Below are 26,129 nucleotides of genomic sequence, written 5' to 3'. Positions count from 1 at the left end.
CATTAATGTCAAGAGCAGGCATTGCTGGAGTAAGAAAAAGAAGCCTCTGGGTTGTGAGAAAATGTGGGAAGAGAGGATGTGAGGTATGAGACTGAAGTCACTGTGCATGCTGTGTTTATTTGTGCTGTATGTGTTGTTTGCACGCAAGTATTAATAATGTGTTGTGCAAGCCCACTGTACTCCCTAATTTGTAAAGGAAACGTCAAGGTGCAGCAATGTGCTGCAGTGGATAACGCCGGTGCATCACAGCAAGAAGATTCTCCATTCAAATCCTGGTATTACCAACTCGAATTTCTATGTAATGTTACATCACCTAGTCATTTAATATTTTATTTATATAGCGCTTTTCAAAAACAAGGTTACAATGTGCTTCATGGATGAAAGGACAGTGTTTGTGTTGTGTGTGAAAATCACAGGCACAAAACTAAAGTGAAACTCAAATTTCTGATTCGCAGAAAAACAGAAAATACAACAGGATACATCTATTGATTTAAAGGAAGCCCAATATCCATGGGCAGGGACTTTCAGAGTCTCCGGGTCTTACTTGAAAAGCTCTCTCCCCTTTCAGAGGATCTTTATGTGTGGTCAGGGACATTTGGGGACAAGAGTTCTGCAATGTATGGAGGAGCCTCATCACTAAGGGTCTCATCACTAAGGGTCTTTTAGGTCATTAAAATAACCTCAAAATCTAAATCTTTTCTAAAATGCACTGGGATTCTGTATAAAAGGCTAAAATCTGGGTGTTCAATGTGTTCAAACATGTTTACTCTGGTTAAAAACCTGGAAGTTGAGTTTTGTACGTTCTGGAGACAGTCTACATTTTGTTAGATATTTATACACATATAAGTGAAAAGACATTAATATATGGCCACAAGGTTGGTGTAGTGGTTAGTGCTGTTGCCTGGTAGAAAATGGATGGATGGATGGACATTAAAATATTGGTAAATTGGAGTTATTTTAATTGGAAACCATAGCACCATAGGATTGAATGTGAGTGTGAATGTATGTTAATGGTCCTGATAGAGGATCTGTCCATGGTACACCTTATCTATCACCCAATGTCAGCTGGGATTGAGTCCAGCTCTCCTCACGACACTCAAAGGATAAGCAGTAAAGATCATGGATCGATGGATGGATGAGAGTCACGTCATGCTTGGCCATTTTAGAAGCAACATTTTGACATGGCCCTCTAAAAGACTACTAGTAATGTTTAATAAAGTCTGTCTGTTTATGTTGTCACATAAAGTGACAGCATTATGTAGCATTAGTGGTGTTATTATTAAAGATACCTATGTAGATAAATAGCACACGCTTCATCACAATATAACAGACCAGAGATAAACAGCAGGCTATTATTTTGCCATTACTGACTGTCTGACAATATCACCAAGAAAAATGACTAATTTAAGCAGTTGCTAAAAAGTACACATGTCTAAGGGATATTGTTACTTAGATACAATGTGTACTGGATTTAAATTTAAATTTTTTCTTCCTTTGCTCATTATAAAGAATGAAATGAGCTCCTATCGATGGTGTGACTGTGACCATTAACAAACCCTAATACTATTTTGGGGGGTTTGTTTCAGATATTTGCTGACATGCCAGAGCTTCGGCCTCGGGCACACTTGGCTTGGAGAGTTTGGGTGCTTTTCCCTGGCTCCGATTCTGGTTCTGAAGAGTCCAAAAGCATGCAGTAAAAAAAGCACATCTTAGGTGAGTCCAACAGCCCGTAGCCAACGCAGGTCTGCAGCAACTGGAGCGTATCCAGCCTGTGCTGTGTGTACGGTTACTGAGCACAGCACATAAAGATGTGTGTGGTGAGACATGCAGACTTTGATCTAATGCTCCTGCTGTATGAATAAGCAGCCGACCATCCAATCAGCTATGAGCTGTGTACATGGTGGATGAGTGGGAAGATCAATCCTGATTGAGTTCTCTGCATGAGCCATTTCTTGATTTAATTAAGAGCTGCTGACGGGAAGTTTTTTGTCTGTTTTTTTTCTACTGTTGTTAGTGTTTGCTGGAGTTACTGTGGCTATGTGTGTGATCCCTAAGTGAACAATCAATAGGGAAAGACAACAGTGAGGGTTGTTATGAAACCCTTTTTATTACTGGTGCCATGGTGAAAAATGATTCCCTTTTTTGTCTATTTTCTCTCATAAACTCCTGTGTTTTTGTTAGTGGGCACCTTAGTTTGTGGTTCATTTATTTGCCTCTGAAGGGCCACCACTTGCCTGTAAGCTCTGGGGGAGGTTGATGGAAATAACAGATTGCAGGTCATGTGCACATGCCAATGTTTACCTCTGCTTTGACCATGCAATTATGAAACATAACTCTGTGTTTTTACATTGTGGCACATTGGCAACCCGCCATCAGAAACCATGTAGGCGAATGTCACCTGGCTGTTGATGATAGAGAAGGTATGATGAGGAGAAGAGTATTGCAGTGAATCATCCCAGCAGTTATGTGGCCCTTCATGCTGATTGAAAAGCCTTGAGAGCCACCGTAATCACCTTCCTTTCCCTAACATCGTCAGTTTCCAATATCTCTTTATGTTTGTATACACTGCTGTTAGAACTCTGATACCTTGTGAGAATTACAGGTGCAACTTTCCAGCATCTGCTGGCTTTAAAAAAAAGCACTTTTCCAAAATATATAGTTCGGGATCACAACTTTGATATCCTCTGCCTTCTTCTACCAAGGGAGTATGACTTGCACAAATTACATTAAATAACATACTATGGCAAGTTTAGCTGCTTTATTTATGTCGTCGTTTTTTTTTTAGCAAACCTAGATTTATACCTTGGTATATTGTGGATCCCTGTTGACTAGCTTAATGGTAACACTCTGTATTTAGTGTTGAGGACATAGTTGACATCAAAGAGAGCATTGTTGGCCAGACTCTGTATTATTGCTGAGACACATCCGGTAGACGATGGATGGACGCTGGTCATTTCTAAACCAGATCATGGTAGATATCAAGTTTACCAGACAGTACACCTTTTAATGAAATGTACAGTATATTTTTATTTTAATGAAAATGTTCAATGGGTTTTTCTTTTTATAAAAAATACAAATGTTTTTTCCACAGAGACATACGTTACAGCAATTTTTTACAGGCCCATCTTTAAATGACTGCATACTACATGTTACAATCATCAAATATGCAGGAGGTTGTCTTTCAGTTTTAAATATTTTTTTTTTTTAAATAGGGTTTTAAATAGGCAAAAATGCAAACGCTGTTAGCAAAACAGATCTGCAACAAAAACACATACTGTACATGTCACTGGAAATCACAGATAAAATGCAAACATGCATAAGCTACCAAGACTCTTTGGCCGGCAGAGCCAACACATCAAATAAGGCAAACCAGTCTGAGCAGCAGCAAATGAAAAGAAGTGTGACAAAAATGTTTTCCACTAAGATGTCAAGTCATTAGTGTCCATGCTCAATCCATAAATGTAGAGCCACAAATCAGAGATACCATAGTTCAGTGTGACCACTGTTTATTGCGTGGTCCTTGTATCACATATGGTGCTTTAGCTGTGACCGTTGGAAAAGTAATGCGACGTCTAAGAGTCATCGTCGGTTTTTATGACATGAAAGAGGGTGACGTTAAATATGACCTGGTGTCCGTTGTTCCACGCGTACAGTGCTCTCTCTCTGGCGTTGTAGTCAAGCATGGAAATATGAAAGTACTGGTTGTGGAACGGGATGTCTATGTACTCGTAAGATGAAGTCTTGGTAGAATAAGCGTAGTAAACCTTTGCTCCTGATAGGTGGGAGTTGGTGATATAGAGTGTCCCGCAGATCATGAATGATTCGCCTGCATTCCTTTTGGAATATTCGGTGTTCCATGTCTGCAGGACCTGCAGGGTGTCGGAGTCGATCTGGGAGACGACAATATTTCCAGCATTTTGATTGGTCGCGTACACAACCCACATACCCAGCTCGTCCGCCATTACGTCAATGTCAGAGTATCCTCCCCACGTATATGGGTACATGTTGTGGAAGCCTGCAAACTCCAAGGCCCTCTGGGCCAGCACGCTGCCCGTCTCAAAGCTGTACTTGACAATAATGTTGCTCTGGTACTTGTTGTAGTAGAGCGATCCGTTGTAGACCATATGATTGGTTCCCTCCCATTTAAACGGCAGGCTGTAGGTCCGAGAGACCACGCCTGTCACAAAGTCGTCCATTGTCTTGTACTCGCGCACAATCTTGCTGTTGGTGTAACTGTCCATGTACCAAACCTGCATCAAACAGAAGGAATGAGAACGAGTGACGCTCACATCTGAAAAAATGTCACAAGTCTTTAAACGGATTCAATTTAAAAATAAATAAATAAATAAAAAATACTACATAAGCCCATTCTGTGATAACAATCATTAGTATTTTCAGACATTTTACACAATTCACACACCAGGAAAGCACTGCTGCTTTTAATAACTCACCCTGTTGTTTCTGGTGGCTGCTAGAGGATCAGTCATCCATGCCCCAAACCGGGTTCCAGATGTCTTTATTGTTACAGGTCCAGTGATTTTCATTAATTTCCCACATGCTGTTAATAAAGAAATGCAGCGATAAGATGTGCTGTGGTGCTTTTTGTCTCTAACTAGATTTCTCAAGCCAATTTCATGCATTTGCCACCAGAGAGCCTGTCCTCTGTGCATACTAAGATAGCAGCGGCAGCAAGCTGCTGTATTTAACTTGAAGCAAAACGCTGCAACGGCTGTTTGTGTCCGAAGGTTACTCGACTTCCCAGTCATCTTTTGCTAAGTAAACTATGGAGACTTTAAAATGGTGGATGTTACTTTTATACACATACCTTCATCTACATGTCTAGTAATGAGCAGCATATTTTGGTAAACTACAACTGATTTCAATTCAAGCACACAAACAAAAGCGCACGGCTGTTGGTTGTTAAAAACAATACAATTAAAATGTGGTCCAGTAGCAGTGCTCATTAATCTTTTTAAAACAATGAGCAAACTCTGCTAGACCCACTTTCTCTATCTACGACATTAATGGTTTTCTAAGGTTTTTCTTCACTTTGTCTTTTATGGGTGCTCTTACAGCGGCCTGTTTGGTGTACGAAACCCACATGATGTACAACGTAATGACCTTTGCTGCGGCAGAGGATACTGAAGCCACAGACAACCTAATATTTTGCCAATCGCAGTACAAGATGATGATTAGGTAGCTTGTTATTTTGACCAGTTTTTGTTTAGAGTTTTGATTTATACGTCTTCTGCAGTAGCAAAACAACCAAACACCAACAATTATGGCTGTGAAATCATTCAATTATGACTGTGCTTTTCCTCTTAAGTTACAAGTGTTGTTGTCAGCACAATGAATGCATGACTAGAATACTTAAATGTGTCAGTTTAATCGGATACCAGTTAAAAGATTATTGCTAGAACTGTGCTGCCTGTGGCGTTAACTACTTACTTAGTTTGCCCATGCAGCTGCGAAGCCTGCTGTCCAATCGCAGGACTCGCTGATATAGCTCGTCATAGTCATAGGCCCCAAGTTCCTCCTGGATACTTGTCAGCACGGCCGACAGGTTCCTGATCTCCTCCTTGAACTGGGAGATGAGTGCAGCATCCATCTTGTACTGCTCCAGCACGGGGATCAGCGGCTTCAGCTCGTCCATCTTGTCCTTAAGCTCCTGCCAAGCAACAGAGATGGAAAACAGAGGGAGGTGGGAGAGAATGGGGAGGTGTGAGCATATTATGTGAAACTATCATGTGCTGCTGCTCATGCAATTTTATATTCCAGTTTGTTGGTTTTCAACCCTGGCTTTATTTCTGATGTCTCTGCCATGTTATTTTTCCAGCTCATTCGGAATCTATTATCTTGCAACACGAGAGATTTCCTCCTCCCATACTGACTGTAATCAGACAGAGGGCAAGTGCAGCAGCAAAACATCCTCTGAAATAAAAATGTTGATGCTTCCTGAATGAAAGACATTCTCAATATTTTGTAGTTTATTGACTTGAATCTTTATTTTAATGTCCGCAACATCTTCTTATCTTTTGTGCATCATATTCAAAGCTTCTGAGTTTGTTAGTTTGTCTGACATAACACTTAGGCCTTTTGGCTGAGTATTTATAATATATTTAATATCCTCACATTGGTAATGCCACAGCCACAGTGCCTCGTGCTCACTGGGTTAATTATACTATTACTGACTATGTTAAACTCAAGGGGGTTATCAGCCAAATGCATTTTTAAACCTTACTCAATACGGTTTAACAGAATTTCCAGTTTCTCGTTATAGCCTCAAGCAATGAACTCTAACACCGTATTTATTCATTAGTGCATTCACATTAATCAATCAAGATTCAAGATGCTTTATTGTCATGTACTTAGTAAACAAAGCAACATAATTACCAGTAAGACCAGTAAGAATTCTTTGTGCTCTACTCTGTGCATTAGCCTGCTTTGAACTGTAATTAATGAGGAAACAATATGAATTTCACCTAACATAAAATCAATTCAGATAAATAAAACCAAATAGAAAAGGTCTGCTGAAAATGTGATTAGACGAGGCTATTATGCAACATGGCTCTACAATACCTGGAAGTTTCTGGCCATGATGGATTTCCTGTCATCCTCAATCTGTCTGAACTTGGTCCTCAGGCCCTTCATCTGGTTCTCCATCTTCATGACATATTGGAAATCCCTCTGAGTTCGCAGGTTCAGCACCTCAATGGACTGAGACATGTTCTGCACCTGGAATAAAACGAGCCGAGACAGAATAACTAAACAATGCACAAATTGGACTATTAATAGTTAAATCTGTTTAGTTTTTTTCCACCTTCCTTTCACTGTAGCTAATTGAAAGTGAAATTCCCTAGTGAACCTACGTGCGTGCCTGAATGTGTAGCAGGTTCTTGTTGATAAAGAACAAACGTGGCAGAGCCTCGCAGCCGTGTACCTATAAGTCTCATGATAAAACATGTGGTTTTAGGAAGCGGATGATGCACCTGGAAAGAGCACTAAAGATTGATTCTTTCATCTTTCCCGTCATTTATATGATCACGCCTGCTTGTGTGTGTGTGTGTGTGTGTGTGTGTGTGTGTGTGTGTGTACACTGCACTCAGGTGATAAAAGATCCCCTTTACCTTCTCTAGTAGCTGACGGAGCTGTCTGCTCTTGGCATCTCTGGAGCACAGACTCTGTTCTGGTGCCACCACTGTGCAGATACAACGCCCGTCAGCATCCTGGGCCGAGCTGTAAACCTGCCAGCCTTCCTTTGGGCCGATAGTCTGCAAGCACAACCAAATACACACACACACACACACACACAGTTTAGACCAGTATACTTACATCTTACATATTCTGGTTTGAAAGCTTTTAATGTCGAGTAAGTACAAACATGGCATGAAAGACAGTCTGCAAATGCACACCTCCATCACCGGTTTACAGCTACACACAAACCATTGTAAAGTTAAAGCACCAGTGTGTAACTTCTGTTCTTCTGCCAAAATACATCTACCTCACACCTCAGGTGAGCCTGAAGAGCTTTCTGAAAGGATAACTCCTTCTGCATTTGTTTTAGTAAATCCCTACCTCATGTTTCCATGAGAACCAGAGTTAATTCCTTTACATAAAGTTCCCTTTTTATGAACAGGCAGATACAATTAAGAAGTGATTGCACGTAAACATTTGTTGTAAAGGAGAAGAGGACAATGCTGATAAAGAACAAGGAGAAGTATTTGACTGGGAGGGAAAGCCTATATATATATATATATATATATATATATATATATATATATATATATATATTATTTGTATTTTGTTATTTGAGTCTGTAAAATATCCTCTTAAAATGCCATTCATGCCTTTACAGGTTTGAATGGTGTGACATGAATACAAGCACCTTACCGTACTCATGATTGATTGCACAGACATAAGAAGAGTGTAATCACTTCTGTGCTGATTGCGTTGATCTGATTAAAGTGCAGTCTTACTGTTTCATAATTGTGCACGGAGAACATTGTGCTTTACCTGTGCAATTTAACCATTGTGGTGTTAAACAAAGTATTTTACTGATTGGACTGGGTTTGTTGATGGTATGACGACTAATTTTTTCAATATTTGTTTTCTCACTATGTTAGACAGAAAATCGGGCTCCAAGGCTACAATGGTTTCACAAAGCTGAACACCAAAGTCTGGTCATTAATCATCCCCATAAAACAGCATCGAGCAGCTCAAAGCTCTCCCTAGCCACCCAGCAGAGTTCTGCTGTCTGCACAACACACACACACACACACACACAGTTACATATGGTAAGCACTGCACACACAAACACAAACAGTTGCCAAGACACATTCATGTTTCTTATGCTCATTCTTGATCTCAACAGTCTATCTTTGCCAAGATTTGACTCATGGCTTCCTGAAAGCTGATATATAGTACTCATCAATATTTTGTTGGCGCGTAGTTGCCAACAAACAATATTCTGTGCCAGTGCAATATGTTTATGGTCGAAACCAGAGAAGCAAAGCAACATTTTTCTTCAAAGAAAGGGCCCTGTGGGGCTGAAGCTGCGTCTTTCTGCGTTTCACATGAACAAAAAAAAGCAATCATTAAATGCCTTGGTTCAAAAATGTGCTTCCACCAAAATCAAACCACCTGTTATCACCCATTACACTTTTTTTTTTTTAAATGTATAAACATGTATGTATTTGGATAATCTGCGTCATCCCCCGAGCTTTAACTCCATATGTTTGCCTTCACAAAACATTCACACACTGCACAATAAAACCAAGAGTTGCAAAATGAAGTGGAAGATAGCTTAAAAAGTAAACCACCTCCGGGGTTTTTTTTTTTTAAGGTTTCCTCTTTCGGAATGTAGAGGAAAAAAAAGGCACTTCAAATTAGATGTCCATGTGTGCACTCTGCCGTCTCTTCAACCTGACTGACCTCCAAAATAAAGATGCCAAACACTTGTGATTATTATCACCAGAGGCATTCAAAGGAAGTTGAATTGAGCTAGTTTACAAAAAAATAACTCATGAGGACTCTTTTGACGATGAATTTGTTTGGATCAAAACGCTCAGTGCAAGCAATATGATACTATATACTATATAAAAATAATGACCCGTCAGCTATATCAAACATCTCAAGAAGATGCAGAGCAAAAATGTGTTTCCCGAGACAGATGAGTATGGACGTCCAAAAAAGGCAAGCATGCATTTCCTCTGGGTATTTTCTCTGTAAAAATCAGTAAAAAAAAAAAAAAAAAAAGGTGCAGATTTTGTCAGGCTTGAGAGAATTCTTCAATTCAGGTGATTTATTACCCTCTCATAGCATCGCTCACTTTCCTGTCATCTCCCTCTGTCTGTGGATTTAACTAGGGTTTAAATTGAGCCACATTGTTCCAGCACCTTCCACTAATAAGTAACTAGTACAAATCCTGATGGTCTGGTGGATTTAGATGTTTGCCTTCAAAGAATTGAAATACTGGAAGTAAGTAATTAAATGAAACATCTGGCACTTCCTGTCCTGCATGTCTATATTATTTTACCCAGCTTCCTACAGCTTGTCTAGCAGAAAAAGCATTGGTCATTACATGCATGGATGAGAAGGAAAAACATACAGTAATGTCACATAATGTTCTAAAACACAATATCTTGAACTTCTGTTGAGAGTAAACAAAGGTATTGAAATTCAATAAATAATAAATCCTCACCCACTCCCAAAACTTGTCCCCAAAAAAACACTCTCAGGGCCACCGTAGATCACTTATATTATATCATACCACATAACCCAGTTGGCAAGGTATATAAAAACAATATTATATACTATAAAAATGTTAACCTCCACTATAATATAAGTCACCAACTGAAGATGAGACATTCCACGGGCCACTCATTATGAATGATCATGACTTTGTTGTTTTTATTGCTGCATACAAGGTCAGTCACAAATAGGGACTAGACTTTCCGTCCCTATTAATGTTGGACTTTTATGAGGCAACTGAATTGAACTATAAATTACCTCAAAAACCTTCTATGCCTCAGTGAAACCAAGAGTGACATTTACGGTACTGTATAGTATGATTAGGCCAATGAGAAATGACTAGATGACAAGAAAGAAATGAGGTACTCTCTGACATGAAATGCTCACATTTATGTATTATTTTTCTCTTGGGACATGCCACAGTTTTTTTGTGTTGTGTATTTTTAATTGTTAAGAACATAACAAAATTAACACATCCTCATTTTTTGGAAATTTGGGGATCCTTTCTGGGTGTAGGTTTGTCAGATAATAGTACAGTCACAGTTGATTATTAAATGGATTAATCGGCTAATTGTATAACCCAAAACAACCCATTCAAGTTCAAAATATGCAGCCTAGAAGTGCATCTTCATACTCAGAAGGGGGCACTGTGAGTGTGGCGCAGCTTACGTCCATGCCCTCTTTGCTCTTCAGAAGAAGACAACAGTGACGTGATGTTGTAGTCCTTGTAGTACAATGGAGGATATAAATAAGCCTGCAGATTTAATCTGCAGATTTAGCTGTTATCTTAGCTTGACTGGAGCTCACCAGACAGTGGGGTAAAGTGCTAAGAAAGCAGCCAAGTTAGCAGAGCTAACAGAGTTGGTGGAGGCAACACACATAAACATCTGTCTTCACATTCATCATTCTTGGCAGAGATCACTAAAACAGCGAGAACATTCACTCCATGAAAGAAAAAACAATTATCGACACCCACTGATTGAAATTGTGGCACCATCATCAGTTTTTGTCAACAACATCTAATCGTCGTGCACCCCTGTATGGAGCTATGGTTGGGATTTGTTTGGCTAAAACCAGGTGTGGGTAGCCTCATTATCACGATCACCAAAAACAAGTAGATCCAGCCAGACAAGTGTTGTATAGTCATTAATAAAACTCTGCTGCTCGTTTTTCACTCGCTCCAGAGACCACACCACCCCTGTCCTTTTGGACACCCACTGCCTCCTTATCCCAAATCGCATTCAGTTTAAAGTCCTTCTCCTCACACACAAAGCCCTCAGGCACTCCTCCTACCTCAAGCTCCTTTCTCCACCTCACAGGACTAAGCTCAGTCAGTACCTGTGGTGACTTCCTCCCCAAACCCTCAGAGATTATACAGAACTACTATTACTATTACACATCTGTTTTGAACAGCTTTTATTGTACTTTTATGCTTTCTTCTGCTTTTGGCGTCTCCCTTTAGGGGGACACCACAGCGGATCATCTGCCTCCGTTTCACCCAGTGTGTTAGGTGTGTTATGCTTTATATGTTTTAAGTCATAGAATGTGTAATTTTACGCGTGAGTACATTAACATTTCTAAAAACACGATTAAAGAGGGTGTTGGGGTGGTGATGCGTGTTGGTGTATTAGATAGTTTTGCTTCATTGTTTTTTATGCACAATATTCAGTTCAAGTTAAAAAGAAATGTTTGGTCTTCTTTGTGTTTGATGCTGTTGATGAAAGAGTATAGGTATCATTCTGAGAATGGTCTGCATCATTTGAGGTTATTTTCTACACTAGCAATTTTATTACTGAGCTTAACATTTCGGTGAAATTACAATATGTAGACTATTTGAAATATATATTTTTTAGTGCTCTGTGCACTATGACTCTAGCATTCTGTGTAATGCTATGATGATCTGTTTTAGGCCCTTTCAAGATTATCAATTCACCTCTATGTGTTTTTTATGTCTTATGCCAGTCTCATAATGGCTGATTCCATTACCTAATATGCAGCAGTATGAGTCTGGCAATGTAAACATATCCCCAGAGGAAATCATTGGTTAGAAGCTGGAACAAAAAAAACCCCATAAAAGACTGGCAGTGGTCATCTGGCCAAAATCAATCTGTTTTGAATGTGGCCTGGATCAGGGATAATCATGACCATCAATAGCATGAAGATCCAGAAACGCTACAAATAGTGATCTGTAGTGTAGGTGATGTATGGAAATTACTGTTTGACATGCCTTTACTACATTACCTTTTCACTGCTGGATGTCCATGAAATCTGCTCTCCTGACCTTTTTTATAGAAAATATCACTCATTTTCAGTCCTTAATGTACAGGTTAAAAGTGTATTAAGTGCTATAAAAACCAACCAAACTAAATCTCATATTGCAGTAATACCCCCGTCCTGCTTGCTTCTGACAAAGACCTAAACAGAAACTATCTATCCAGTCATCGATCAACCTGTCCAAGCAAAAAACCACCCGAGTATTGGAGGCAAATGAAGTGGAATGCGCATGTCAGTGCTGTAACTGATGATCATACTTCTTAAATGAGTTAACATTTTGGCTCTAATGGCCAGGGAAGATGAACTCACATGTGCAGCCAGCTCTGTAACCAGACTAATGCAGACATCTATGACAACAAAGACAAATGGTAACACCTCTTAACGCAACAGCAACAGCAACAGAAATCCAGGCAGCAGTCATTCTGAGACCAAAAGGGTCCCAGACAAAGATAGACAGAGATGCTGCATGCTCTAGACGGAGGGGGAAAGACGGAGCAAAAGAGAAGCCATCTTTTCTCTCAGATGTGATTGTGATGAAAGGCCTGCAGGGAGATTAATTTCCTAGAGGCGTTCCACCTTCTTGGCTTTTTTTAACCTCAGCCATGAAAAGATTGAATAGATAATTGTGTGTGAGCGAGGCATATTCTGCCCCTGACCGTCTCTGAATGAGCTCCGGCATTATCTTGTTCACACCTTTGTGCTTCCTCTCCAGGGTGTGCTTCAATGAGTCATCTGACTGAACAAGACAACATGTCAGTCACAGGCACCATGGAGGATGATAACGGACCAGTCATCAGATGTTGTTGTCAGTGGAGTTGAGCCAGTGGACACCTCCAGACCACACTGCATGAAATATGCATTCGCAAGCAGAATACAAAGTACCTGTGATAGAAATATCTCTCACCAATAAGTGCACTAACTGCGCAAAGACAAAACTCTCGACAAGTGTTCATACACAACACCCAAGGAGGTCAAACTATTTTATGTGGTAATCATTCTTGAAGATGTCCGCAATCTACTTTTTAAGTGAATTGTAAAGATTGCGATATTCATGACATTTAAACCCAAGTGGTACCTGGTAGTGAAATCACCCATAAGACTCTAAACTTCAATTTTTAAGCCTCAAGATTTGCAATTTGGCACCATGTTGAGGTTTTGCAAGTTGACAGACATCACATGCACCCATTGGACATACGCGCTGTCAATCACACTGATGCACCCTCACTCTAATGTGCTTTATCGTCTGTTTTCCTCTAAACAGGAACACATTATACAAAATTGTGCTATTGAAGAAGACCTAAAACCAGTGATGGAGACCATTAACTCCTGAGGAAAATGTTTAATGAAGTTACAAATCAAATGAGAAGTGAAGTTATTTTCCCACAGACTTCCATTCAAACTTTTCTGCAACCAGTGGAGTTGCCTGGTGGTTATTCAGCATCTTCTTACTTCAATTGGCAAACAAGACTGTGTCCACTTTTTATTCATGGTCTATTGGCCTACCCTAATCTCACAGGTTCACTCTACAGTCACACAAGTACTGCTTTCTCAGTGGCCATGTCCCTCTATCATAGGGTCTTTCACACCTGAGATACTTGGAAAAACAATTCAGTGTGAGCAAGCAGCGTGGAGGAATACATTGCCAAAAATGGACTTGGAACCACTGACACTCTCGTCAGTGTTCCAATCTTGACTGTCACGTATTTCTCGAGGCAAAGTTTACTACACCTTTTTTTGGTTGATGATTAACATTGCAGGAGGTGACACGATAAATCAACTCCCATCAGCACCTTTAAAAAAAGAAGAAGCACGCAGAGAGCAGAACAACACTCATCTGCATCCCACGAGGCCCTGGAACATTAACAGTTATTGCTGTGTGACACATCAGAGCCTTGAAAAATATGATTAAATCAACAGGTGATTGAAATGTCATAATCTATCGAGCTAAGAATACGGTGCTGTTCGTAGCTGTGGACACTAATGCTACTTAAGATTCACTGTTTGAGCTACAATTGCCTTGAGGAGAATGTTGTGTTTTAAATGGAGCGTGCACGTCTAGACGGGAACTGGATATACTCGGCAGTACATTTCAGGGGAACAGGGTTAATCTGCCAAAATAAAAGAATCACAGTATCACAAGATTAATGTAGTTCATACACTTTTAACACCTTAATCTAAAAGCTGTAATCTTTTGGGATGCATTTTACCCAGGACTGCCGTATACTTTTAATTTGTACTTATTAATTAACTGTATTAGACTGGTCTTTTTTAATTAATGCTTAGTTCAAACCTGTGTCATCAACATACACATGTGGTGGCAGCCTCTCAGGTATTATATATGTTGTAAAATAAAAGCATAATCATTAGTACGACATGGGCCTTTAAAGTCGTAGGAAAGGACACTGCTGCCATATTAATGCCACAGTGTCTGCAGACTTTGACAGGGTCACATATTACACAGTGTTGCAGCAGATGCAGTCCACGTGATTATTTCTTGCTCTTTAGCAAATGTTGAATTTCCCTCTAATTATGTTCAGCAGTGTTGTCAGCGCGCTAACCCTAACCCCGCAGCTATGGTGTTCACCTGTGCAACAACTGAAATTATAAAATCTACTTGGATAAAACTTGCAGCACCAGAATGTGGCTGTGGACTCTTCAATACCGTCACATTAGTATGGCCAGTGCATTCCAGGAGCCCCTTTGAAGTTGGACTGCAATTTATTTGCTATAACTACTTTGCTTTATACTTTTACTCCAGTTAATGACTCGTTCTCAGCAGTTCCCACAGAATGTGGCTAAATGTGTTACTTCAAATAAAGGGACGATAAATGGGCACAGTGCTGTAAATATATAGCAGTCAGCTGCAGAATTTGGACTTAAGAGTTTGTCTGCGGCTACTGCTGCAGAGAACACTGGGACTGATCTCTATTGTCTATTACAGGAAAACTACAGTGCAGACTGTTTGCCAAACCTCTCCCCTGGACAGAGATGCTCCAATCATAGCCCAGTAACCAAGCATTATAGGACTGTCCAGATTTTGGCATTTCTCCCCATTCTGAATTACAGGACTGTGTTATGAATGCACTCTGCATCAGTCCACTCAGCAATGCCAACTTTGTAGTACTTACTGCACAACGACAACAAAAAATCCCTGCAGTCCAAAAAACATTAGCCCCACAAACCAATCGTACAAAAGAGACTTCTTTTGACAATACCCTTCCAACTACAAAGAGGGCAAGTTTTCCTCTTTAAAAGACAAAAGTTTTAATGCTTGAAGGTTTTTGTGTTTGTGAAACTCTCCCACAGTCGCAATGCACAGCCAAGACCACGGGCAAACACTAATGCAAATGTGCAGGGAGAAACGCTTTATTCCCCACACGAGCAGTTTTCATTCACATGGGTTAGGAAATGTTTTCAGTGGCAAATTATAAACAACTGGCTCGTCTCTGTAACATCACGACACAATATAATTTTTACATGGACCTATAGCTACCATCACATCCCATAATTGAAGCATTATATCTTGTGTATTATTCTATGGCTTAAGTTTTAGGTATGAAACAGTGAAGATTGTAGCTCACACTCCAAAAGAGCACTCATACAGCACATTTCCATGCACAGTTAAGTCGAGCTACGACCATAGCTGGGCTTAACTGTGCATGGAGTAGTCGAGCATTTAATTGAACTACTGTCCTTGTCTCACTATTTGAGCACTAGCAGGGAATCGATTTATTGAAGGGAGTTTGTCTGACTTGGCTATGCAAGGTGGCAATATTATCCCCTGTCAGCCTGTCAGATCAAAATAAGACTATTTCCTGACTTTCTAACTTCAAATATTAATCATTTAATCTGACAGCACAAATTCAGCCTTCTTGTCAGTCCAATCCAGTTTTATTATTATTATCGTTGTTTTGCTGTTGTGTTTTTGTCTGTGTGCCGGCTTCTTCTATTACTATGTAAAGGTCCTGATAGAGTACTCCTTATACATCCGTGAAGAGTCATGAAGTCTGGCAGTTATTGACCAGTCAATATCTCTTAATGCCACCCCGCTCTTGCAAGCGGGCATGAGTATACGCATCATTCTGTATTTTTAAAAAAAACCCACAAATGCCGTCTCACATGGCTACACATCAACTGCCAGCAGCAGATAATTCGGCTAAGTACTGATGTCCACTTTAATGAACAGTGCGAGCACAGACAAGGACAGTAACTGGAAGTCTCTTCACTGATTCAACTGCACTGTTTGTGTTGACAACACGTCAGCCTGATCTCTGCAGACAGCCGTGAGCTGGCGTTCCCTCCGCAGCGGGGACAGACACCACAAACTGTTCACTCCACTTCCACAGCCTCACATCTCGCAGCCACAGAGGCTCAGGCGAGAGCCTTTTTCGATCAATGCTCAGAGTCGGCTGATCACCCCCAGTCAGGTTCATACTGTAACTGCCTCATGGAGCAGCCATCATTCGTGTCAAAATATCTTTATAATGTTATAATAACTTAAGAAAGTTGACTTTTTGGTCCACAGTTGCAGATATACTTGCTATATAAAGCAAGACGGACAGTTTGCGCAGGCTGTCACTTTGCAGACTTATGGCTGTTATTCATTTTTAACAATGTTCCAAACTCAATTTTGTACCTGACCTCGTTTTGTTGTTTTTTTGTTTGTGACTGTGTTTCTATTGTAACTGGCACATAACATGAATTTCTGCTTGTGAATTCTACATCTTTGGGGACATTGTGTTAGTTTTAAATGTCTATCGTTTTGTTTTTTTTTCTTTTTCTTTTATTGGACAGTAAGTGGAGACGGACAGGAAATGCAGGAGAATAGTAAGGGCATGGTATGCAGTGAAAGGTCAATCCAGACAGTCTTATCTTTACAACCTGCCTTTATGTCTGCAGAATTTAGATGTACCTGCTGAATCAAACAGGTCGTTTTGGGGGCACTGAATTTCCTATCAGAGGACAAGCAGGAGACAAGGCAAAATGAACTAGCACCATGTTTTATTCTGTATTAAATTATTGTAAAAATGTCATTTTTTATGTATAATTTAAATTGTATTGGGCCCTGTATTTTAAAGGTCAATTTTAGAATATTTTAATGTTTTAAAGCAACTCAGATATAGACACATAGAAAAAATGATCTGAGTAATTCTGCCTGCCAAACTGGGGGAACTCTTCCCAGCTATTAATAAGAAGCCTGTTTTTGTCTTGCTCTGTCTTTAAAGAGTGAATACATGGTACCAATTGTTTTATGGGAGGAAAATCCCTATATGGGCAATGCCAATCTGCACTGTTTGGCTAGGAAGTGTCGCAGGGAGAACCACGGTTACAACTGCTCTATCAATCAGTCTCAGCTGTCAGTCATGAAGTCCCACCTCGTTATTTGAAAGCCTCAAATAACTAATTAAAAGCAACCATCAGTGTAAAAGAACTACCTGTATGACATAAACCATAACTGGAATCAGTTGGTGTGCACATAGTCAGGTCCGTCTCCCATTTATGAAACATGAAGATGATTTGTGAAGAATAATGCCGCCAGCCACTAGGTGACGGTCAACTTCATTTTGGCAGCTGTCGCGACGTCCATCTTTTTTACAGTCATTGCTTTAAACATTTATAGGTGATTAAATCTTGCCACAGTTATCAGTATACCCTGCATCTGTATTGCGTGAGCATGGACAGCTTAGCAACAGTAACTAAGGGAAATGGGACTGAGTGAACAGACCGCGAGGCATTAGTCAAAAAGTAAGCCCGTGAAACTCCTATCAAAGTACTTGACATTCATCTTAATCTGCCTTCTATTTAAAACTAATTAATATGGGACATAATAAGTGATATTACATTTTATGTTTGCTTGTAAGAAATTAACAAGCACGGCTCATAATCATCTCTCGGGTTGATTGAGTACAGTATAAATTTATCAAGACCTCCATTCCTCTCAGGTCCAGCCATTCAGCTCTCGTCCAGTGATATGCTTCTGCTATGGAGAATTCTTAGGTTGTAATTATAGTAATCATAAAGGAAACAGCGAGAGAGAGAAGGCTGTAACTGTGCCCCTGGTAGTTTTAACATCATGCCTCAACTCCTGTAATTATTCTTATACTGTTATTAACTGAGTTGCTTTCACCCAGAAGACAAAAGAAGAAAATGAGGGAAAGTATTTTTTAATGTAAAGTAATGTTAGTCATATAGATAATGGACAGCCATAGGCATTTCATAATGAGTGCAGTACACGTTTGATAGATACAGTATGTGATTAACAGGCAGATGAACGGATTATCTGTTGGTGCTTCACTGCGTGTGTGGTGTGTGGGTGGTGCCCCCAGTGAGTCACCTGCCACCTAGATACATATTATTTCTACAAATAGTATGAGGTAGAAGAAGGAATTTACAAACTTAATGCATATTTTAATCCCTGTAATATTGTGCAATACGTATATGCATAACCAAGTTTGTAGAATGTTCTAGAATCAGAATCAGGCTTGGGATAAGATGGACCTTGAAATTCTCCAAACGTAACAGTAGACAGTTATCTCGTCTTCCCAGTGGTATAAACTCCTACTCTGCTGCTGTGCTCCAACTTTCTTGGTCCGAGTGTCTGCATAAGAGTTGAACCAGGACTTTTTTTTTTTTATGTATACAGATCTATGTTGTAATACATTCATATATTCAAGTTAGGACAACAGCATGCTCATGAAATGAATTACTGTCTGTGACTCCAGCCATGTACTGTACATCACACATCTGTGCAAATTGTTCAGAGTGGTAATATGTTGACATTTTAGTACTTATGAAAAGAATGAATTCTCAAAAGCTCAACTGTATGACTATACAGCTCAGACCAAAAACTCTCAAGGATGTGACAGAAAACTCATCCCAACCGCACTCAGAATCGCACGTCTAAGTGTGAGCATGAGGAAAGCTCCTATTCACCCCGCTGCTGGTGTGAACCAACACTGCTTCTGCTATCAGTGGACTCTCTGTCTTTATTTCCACTCCATCAACTCTGACACGCCCCTCGCTGCTCCAAACATGAAGCGCGCAGCATCACAGCTGATGCCTTTGCTGGCAGTCTTGAGGCTATGTTTGCTTTGTTTGTGTTGACACATAGTTAGAGGGTGTCGTCTTTAATTTGGTCCCCGGTGGAAACGGTGATGTGAAATAATGAATCCTCCAGAATGTGTGTGTGTTTTTTTCTCCCCATGACTAAATGTTCATGTGGATGTGTAGGTGTGTGACCATAATAGTGCCCATCTTTTATTATAGCATCTGTGCCAGGCTGATAGTCCTACCCAGCCTGTGTGTACAAGTGTCATAAATGCTAATGCAAACTAACACAGACAATAAACAATAACTTCAAAGAATGCCTTTTGGTGTTTCACTTGATTAACGAGCAACAGAATGCCATTTAAGTGAGCGAGTACCGTCGCCCACGACAGCAAATTTCCATTTGTGATCACATCATTTTTGTGTGCGATCAAAGTCTGACGATGTGACTTAAAATCATTGTCAACAGCTGAGGGTGAAAGTAAAGTTGAGACTGTGATAAAGTACAAAAGGACTGTAACTGTGTGTGAGAGGGCGTCCATGTGTGTCTTCCACCTACTCACATTACAACACAGGGGCTGAGCACCTACACTAAACTCCCACAGCCCACTGGTGTTGCAACCAAAGCTCAGGGATGAAAACAAACCTTCACATTACTCTGCTTAGTGAGGATTGAAGGTTGTTTTTTTTTCATTCTGCAGTTTTTCTAGGTAGGATTTATGGTGTTATTTTCTCGTAAATAATTCAATAAATACTAGTGGTATTTATTGAGTCCATTATTTATACCATTTATTGCTTTGTGCATGGAGGTGGGGTGTTTTATTGTGTAAAGCACATTGAAAGGGAATGATTGATTGACTGGTGTTCCCTAAGCACCTGTTTACTGGATTCCATCATATTTCAGGAAACATGGGATCAAACATTCAGTAATAGCTCTGAGGAATGTAATTTCCTTTTTCCTTACACATTTGGAAGCTAACTTGGAAGCACTCTGTACTCTAGATGTGAAGTTCTGGTAACATATGAATAGAAAAGCTTGTTAAATTCTGATATAACCACCTTATAAAAGAGACTAACAATGTGAGAATCTATTCAAGAAAAAAGAAACCTAAAGTACAACCAAACTTTAAAAAATACAGTAGCTGTTGAATATTTAAGTGCCATGGTAACATCAGACTCCTAAAGTCTATTATGGCTGCTCCAATCAATAAGTCCTTCAGGTGCAAAATATATGTGTCATCATAAAACACAAATTCCAGCAATCATCATTTTGATTATGATGAGTGTAACACAGTGTCGTCAGCAACCACCGTGTAATTACTCAGCTGGCACAGACCATAGAGAAAAACTACACTGTGCAAATTTCTCATTTTTATACAAGGATTCCCTCGGGGACCAGTTGTGTATACTGCAGAGGGGATGTCTGCCAAACTGGATCATGCCACACCACGACAAAAGGAAATCCATACCATTAGCCCTTTAGGTTAAGCCACTTAATTCAGATTGATGTGCGATTATTTTAATAGAGCTAAAACATCACTGTGTGTGTGTACAGTACGTGTGTGTGTGTGTGTCAGCAGTAACACATAATCTTAAATGCCAAAAGGCAACGTCAGCCACCCCTTACCGAAATGAGTTAAGCCTTGTGTACATTGTCTGACGGCCTGTGAGTGACAGCTTAATAATTTCCAGCTCAGTGTAATACCATGAAAGGTTTGGTTTCCAGATCATTTTTAAACACTGAAGCAGAAAAGGCCTTTGGGGCCATGCTACCAATTTGCATGCAGCTCCCACCCAAGCAATATTTCACATTCCCCAATGGCAGCAGTGTATTCATTGACATAATAAGCAAACAGATGAAAGTGAGGATCTGAACAGAATGATAGTCATCCGAGGTATCACTGCAGGAGCACGAGGGAAGGACAGAGTAGAGGTAGAAAACTGGTCACATCATTGGGATTCATATTTTTTTGTTGAAGATTCTACCCATTTTTAATACAATGCTTAATCTACAACATCTCAAGAAAACTATATGATTTTTTTTATTTTTAATGTAAAACAAGAGAGCAGCATCCTCACAAGACAAATGGACAAAATCTGCGATGAGTTCAGCTTCTGTCCATGTCTCACAGTGAGGACAGGATCAGGGAGCTGGACCTCCCTCTCTGTTCGCTGCTGCAAAGCCCCCACACACTGTGCAGTGAAGTTTCAGCACCAGAGAGTGGACAGCTCCGCACACCCCCACTACCAGGAGAGCTACTAATTTATCCATTAGTTATGAGACTGAGCCCAGTTGTCAGCTTCTGTCTCAGTTATTCAATCTTCCCCCCCTTAGCACAAAACATCAAATCACTGCACATTGCATTCCAATTTCCTCAAATCCGTTTGGAGTTAAGCAGGGAGACAAAACCGCACTGTATAACATGCAGGCAGAGGAGAGCGACGAGGTTTTCATCACTGAGAGGCAATCATGCTCTTGCTGAACAGTTATCATCCATCACAAATTCAAGCACCTTATGTCTTAAGCATCGCAGTCTATTACACAGAAAGAGTCAAATGCACTGGGTCTCTCATCTCGCATCAAATCCAGTTTAGTTTGGAACGATATTAGATCCACAAGTGGGCTGTGGGTGGATGATTGGTCAAAAATGTAATTATTTCAGCCTGGATTTTAATTTGCGGCATTGAAAATAACACACTGTTTTTCAAGATGCTGATTAAATGCTGCGCTAATTGTTGGAAATGCGGATTTTTTTAAAAAACAATAAAAAGGAAATTCATTAAAAAATAAAAATGAAAAATACCGGAATTAATGTGTTGATTCCTCATAGCATAAAAGTCAGAAGCCTTACAAATACTGCTTGTTGCTGGAATATTAATTATTATTTTAAAATTAAATGCGCCGATGTGAAATAAACCCACCCCGAAGTGAAGTTCTCAGTGTGGCTTTTTTTTTTAAAGCCCCTTAAATCTCGACTGAATACGTTGCCGTATCATTGACTGTAAACGACACAACATTAAACTGTGGCACTTCACAATTAAGTTTGGCACAACAGCCACCTTGCGTGAAAAATTACTGCATAATTCGCTTCCATACCAGCGGAAGGGGCAGAAAAACGAGCAGAGAAAACGATAAAAGCAACTCACCATGGAGGGATATAATCCGAAGATGGTCAGGGAAAGGACAGGGTACAGGACACTCAACAGGACCCGCATGCTGACGGGCTCCGGCCAGCCACTTCTCTGCGAGCTGCAGTCCTTCAACATAGAGAGAGCGCGTGCTCTTCACCTCAGCGCCTTTCTGTCACTGTGGAACCGCAGAGAGAGCGCTCCGGCTGCGGACACAGCGACCACACGTTCACCGGCATTACACCCACTGCTCCCCGGTGCTCCTACTGAGGGCAGTGCTGAGGAAAAAAGTTTTGAGTGAGGGGGGAAATATTCAAATCATTCAGACTGCAGGGGGGGAGGCGCTGAGGATGTGACATCACTATCTATCTATCTATCTATCTATCTATCTATCTATCTATCTATTAGATCCATGTATCTATCTGTCTTTGCCTGTCTTGTGTCATCCATCTGTCTATCTGTCCGTCCGCCTCATAGATCAATTTGTCCATCCATCTGTCTAATGGATCATTTGTGCATCTCTCTGTCTGTCTTTTTTTGTCTGTTGTCCGTCTACCCTGTCTTGCCGTTTAATAGATCGAATTGTCAATCTGTCCATCCATATGTCTGTGTGATAGATTGATTTGTCCGTCTGTCCGTCTGTCTGCGGTGACCTTCAGGTTAACCTTTTGTATTTGTCAATCCCAGAAGTTTAATTGATTTACTTTGCAGCCACACTTACTTACTTACCGCCCTGCAGTTAAGACTGCTGCCAAAACTAGTATTTTTCTCACCTACAGTATATCATGCTTATTATTATTATAATAATATACAATGTATACTATCAGCCAAGATCGTCGGGGGGGCGGGGGGGGGAAGCAGATGTGAATCAGTTGAGCAGCAGGTGGAAGATGAGATGCCGCTGCAGCGTCGTGTGGTGATGCAGCCTCTAGAAATACAGCGATACAATGCCATGAGACGTGGAGCCACTGACAGTTGTAGTGAGCTGCATGTTTGACTGTTTTCTTATCAGCTGTGTGATGCAGAGCCATGGAGGTTCATTCCTGTGTCAAGTCACATTTATTTATGCAGCTCAGTATCACATATTTTCCTCAACAACCTGTAGAGTATCATGACCCCCCCCCCCCCCCCAACACACACACACACACACACTGTATGCACAGCCTGGAATGGAACAAGGACATACACAAGATAATAGACTCCTAGAGTCTTTATCTTCCTCCACTTCACTTTCCTCTCTCATGCAGTGTCTCCTCATTTTGTGTTTCCTTTTGTTGCCAATTTCCTGGTCTCTTCAGCATTGAACTTTTCTTCATTTGTGTTCTGGTAGAATTTCTAAATTGAGACAATGAGCTGTCACTGCACACTCCTCTGGTGGTTTAAAAGCTTGTCTTTTCTCTCAACACATAATCTGTTGTGAGGCTTACTTTGTGACTCATTGGTTCAACTCCTGTGCCTTTTGGATTAAATCCCAGTTTAAAATAGGTGTTAGGTTTGCTTGTTAGTCCTACAGTATGCGTGTGCTTGGGTTTTCACCTGATTTGCCCTGATTTCCTCACCCATTTTTAACACATGCAGTTTGGGGTTGAGCGAATACATTGACTCTACATTCCGGGGAAGAATGGTTGTTTTTCTCTGTGTGCTGTCTCTGCATATGTCCCCGTGTCAGTTGGGACTGGTAAAGGATACATGGCAGAGAATGAATGAATGAATTTTTCACATCTTTCTCTGCTTCATCCATCGTATGTGCATGTGTATGTGTATACAAGTGTACAGAACACCCAATGCTCAACATACCTCTAATATGTGTAGAGGTCACCCGTTCATAATTACCAAGGGACTTTAACGCTCAATCATCTTGGCGCTAATTCATGGTCCTCAGAGGATGATTCTTAAAGCCTTTGATGATCCACTAACTTCTCATCAGTTTGAACACACATTCAAAGGATTGTTGTTCCATTAAGTTCAGTTCTGAAGAGCGGTGATGTGAGTCACAGTTACAAAACTTTGTTGTCGTGCTTCCCTGCGGGGGAAACTTTATTACTATTCCAATGGGGGGGAAATGTTGTGTCTAAATACAATATTAAATGGATCTAAAAGTAACCTCTTAATATTCCAGATAGATGCAACGCTTGTTGTGTATAACATTTTATTATGTTTTATATCCTATTTTTCTCACCGTCCCAAATGTATTGGTCTTTTATTTCACTTCTGAGTCGGTACAACATATATATACGGTATGGTTCTAAGGAGTCCGCTGTGTTGGACGGCATGCTGCGTTCAGACTGCACCACAGTGTTTCCTCTGTGGCAGACAAGTCTCCCGTCATATTTAAAGCTACAGGGATATGAAACGGCTTTTCCAGTGCATCACTTTAAGCACTCCAATGTGGTCCTAAGACTCACCCTGTAAAGAAGTTTTAAGAAGAAACTTTACCACTCAGAGGGAGTTCTTATATCCACATTTGCTGGTTTTCAGTAAGATGATGAAGGAATCATTTGAATCCAATCTATTAAGTAGATTAGCCATGTCTATTCTGAGCAGTATAATGGTGTCTTAATAGAGCAGATTTGAATAGAGTAATAGAGTAGGTGATTTGGAATCATTAAAAATAAAAAGACTTTTTACTAGAAGAGACCAATAGCCTTTTTTCCATATTCTTTCAGTGTTTGTTTGTTTGTGGGCTCCAGGCTCTGCTGTTTGTCATGTGTTATGCTATTAACATTCAATCAGTGACAAATTGAAGGAAAAGCCTAAATAAACAAGCGTAGGAACAAATGTCTTCATGCGGGAAACCTGTGAAAGATTTCACACCAGCACTCTCCCTAAATGAGGGTATGGTGGTCATCCCTTCAATAGAGTGTGGAGACTTTTAATCACTGACCACAGGAGCTGTTCTGGTGGCTCTTGGTGCTCATAACACCTTACAAGGACACTTGATGTTGATTTTTCCTTTAATTTGTCATCAAGCAGTCTACAGTTCTTCTGCATTATTTAACGCTGCATTACTGGCCATTTATCCAACAGTGCTGCCTTGTAATTAAAATCATCTGTCTCATCTCGGCTCTAAACTGGTGTCTGTGGGACAGTAGTGAGTCTTCATCAGACTTATCAAAGAACTGAAACCACTGATGTATCCCTTGTTTAATTTGGTTTACAGTAGCACCCGGTTCCACATTATCAGATGGGAGCTGGTGCTTAAAGGTTAATGCGTCACTGAAGGATACAAAGTGTGTGTAAGTGTGTGAATGTTGCATTTGCTTGTCCTTCTGCATTCATTTTCCCAGAGGGCATCTAATGAGTTGTCTGGGGAGTAGGAAGAGCCATGAGGAAGTCAATAGGAGTCTTGGTAAACAGGATTTAGTAATATCCAGCACAATGTTGTCCTGAGATAGCTTTGGTCTAAACGGAACACCATACAGCTTTAAATAAGCATGTCAGATTTGCTACTTAGTATTTTTCTTCATACCTAATACAAATGCAAAGCCGAGTGGAAGCGGAGTGTACTCCAAATGTGTTTGTTGCAGCCTTCCCCTCTTTAATTTCAGTTCCACTCTTTGGCTGTATATAAAAAAAGTCGACCTAGTCTTCCAGTCCCTTTGTGAAGCCTAATGATTTACAGTTTGCTCTGCACCAACTGGAAATTCACAGACGCCACCTGAACCAGGCACCTGTTGGACAATACCAGCCAATCACACAGTGTCCACTCACATGCGGCGTGCTTTATTTTGTTTTCCTCTCAGTGTGAACATGACATGTTCTAGTGAAGAAGACCTGAAACGAACGATTAAGAAACTTCAGGAAAATGTTTACTGACTTTAAATATCATGTAAAAAATTGGCTAATGTCCCCATAGACAAATTTTTGCAACCAACGGAGTCGCCCTCTGGTGGCCTACTGCTAGTCCCATCCTACTTTCCAGGCTTCAC

The 26,129-nt window shown here is 40.3% G+C and overlaps 1 protein-coding gene across 1 annotated transcript; it reads right to left on the bottom strand.

The window, feature by feature from the left end:
• Positions 1 to 3,001: 3,001 nt before the first annotated feature.
• olfm3a (olfactomedin 3a) lies at positions 3,002 to 22,496 on the bottom strand. Its single transcript, XM_058636285.1, has 6 exons — positions 22,219 to 22,496; positions 7,128 to 7,271; positions 6,580 to 6,735; positions 5,449 to 5,668; positions 4,452 to 4,558; positions 3,002 to 4,250 (listed from the first exon to the last, which is right to left on the bottom strand). The coding sequence occupies exons 1-6, from the start codon at positions 22,336 to 22,338 to the stop codon at positions 3,573 to 3,575; spliced, it is 1,425 nt and encodes a 474-aa protein (XP_058492268.1). The 5' UTR covers positions 22,339 to 22,496; the 3' UTR covers positions 3,002 to 3,572.
• Between the last annotated feature and the right edge of the window lie 3,633 nt (positions 22,497 to 26,129).

The sequence above is a fragment of the Solea solea genome, chromosome 1 (assembly GCF_958295425.1).
Source record: "Solea solea chromosome 1, fSolSol10.1, whole genome shotgun sequence".
Lineage (NCBI taxonomy): Eukaryota > Metazoa > Chordata > Actinopteri > Pleuronectiformes > Soleidae > Solea > Solea solea.
The sequence above is the reverse complement of the archived record's forward strand: the minus strand, read 5'-3'. Positions and strand labels throughout refer to the sequence as shown.

What these genes read in the sequence shown, in the direction of transcription:
- olfm3a (XM_058636285.1), bottom strand. Translation starts at nt 22,338, where the DNA reads ATGTTGAAGGACTGCAGCTCGCAGAGAAGTGGCTGGCCGGAGCCCGTC. An exon ending in TCGGATTATATCCCTCCATG is followed by an intron (nt 7,272 to 22,218) that starts GTGAGTTGCTTT and finishes TTGTGCTTGCAG; the next exon opens with ACTATCGGCCCAAAGGAAGG. An exon ending in TCCGTCAGCTACTAGAGAAG is followed by an intron (nt 6,736 to 7,127) that starts GTAAAGGGGATC and finishes GTTTTATTCCAG; the next exon opens with GTGCAGAACATGTCTCAGTC.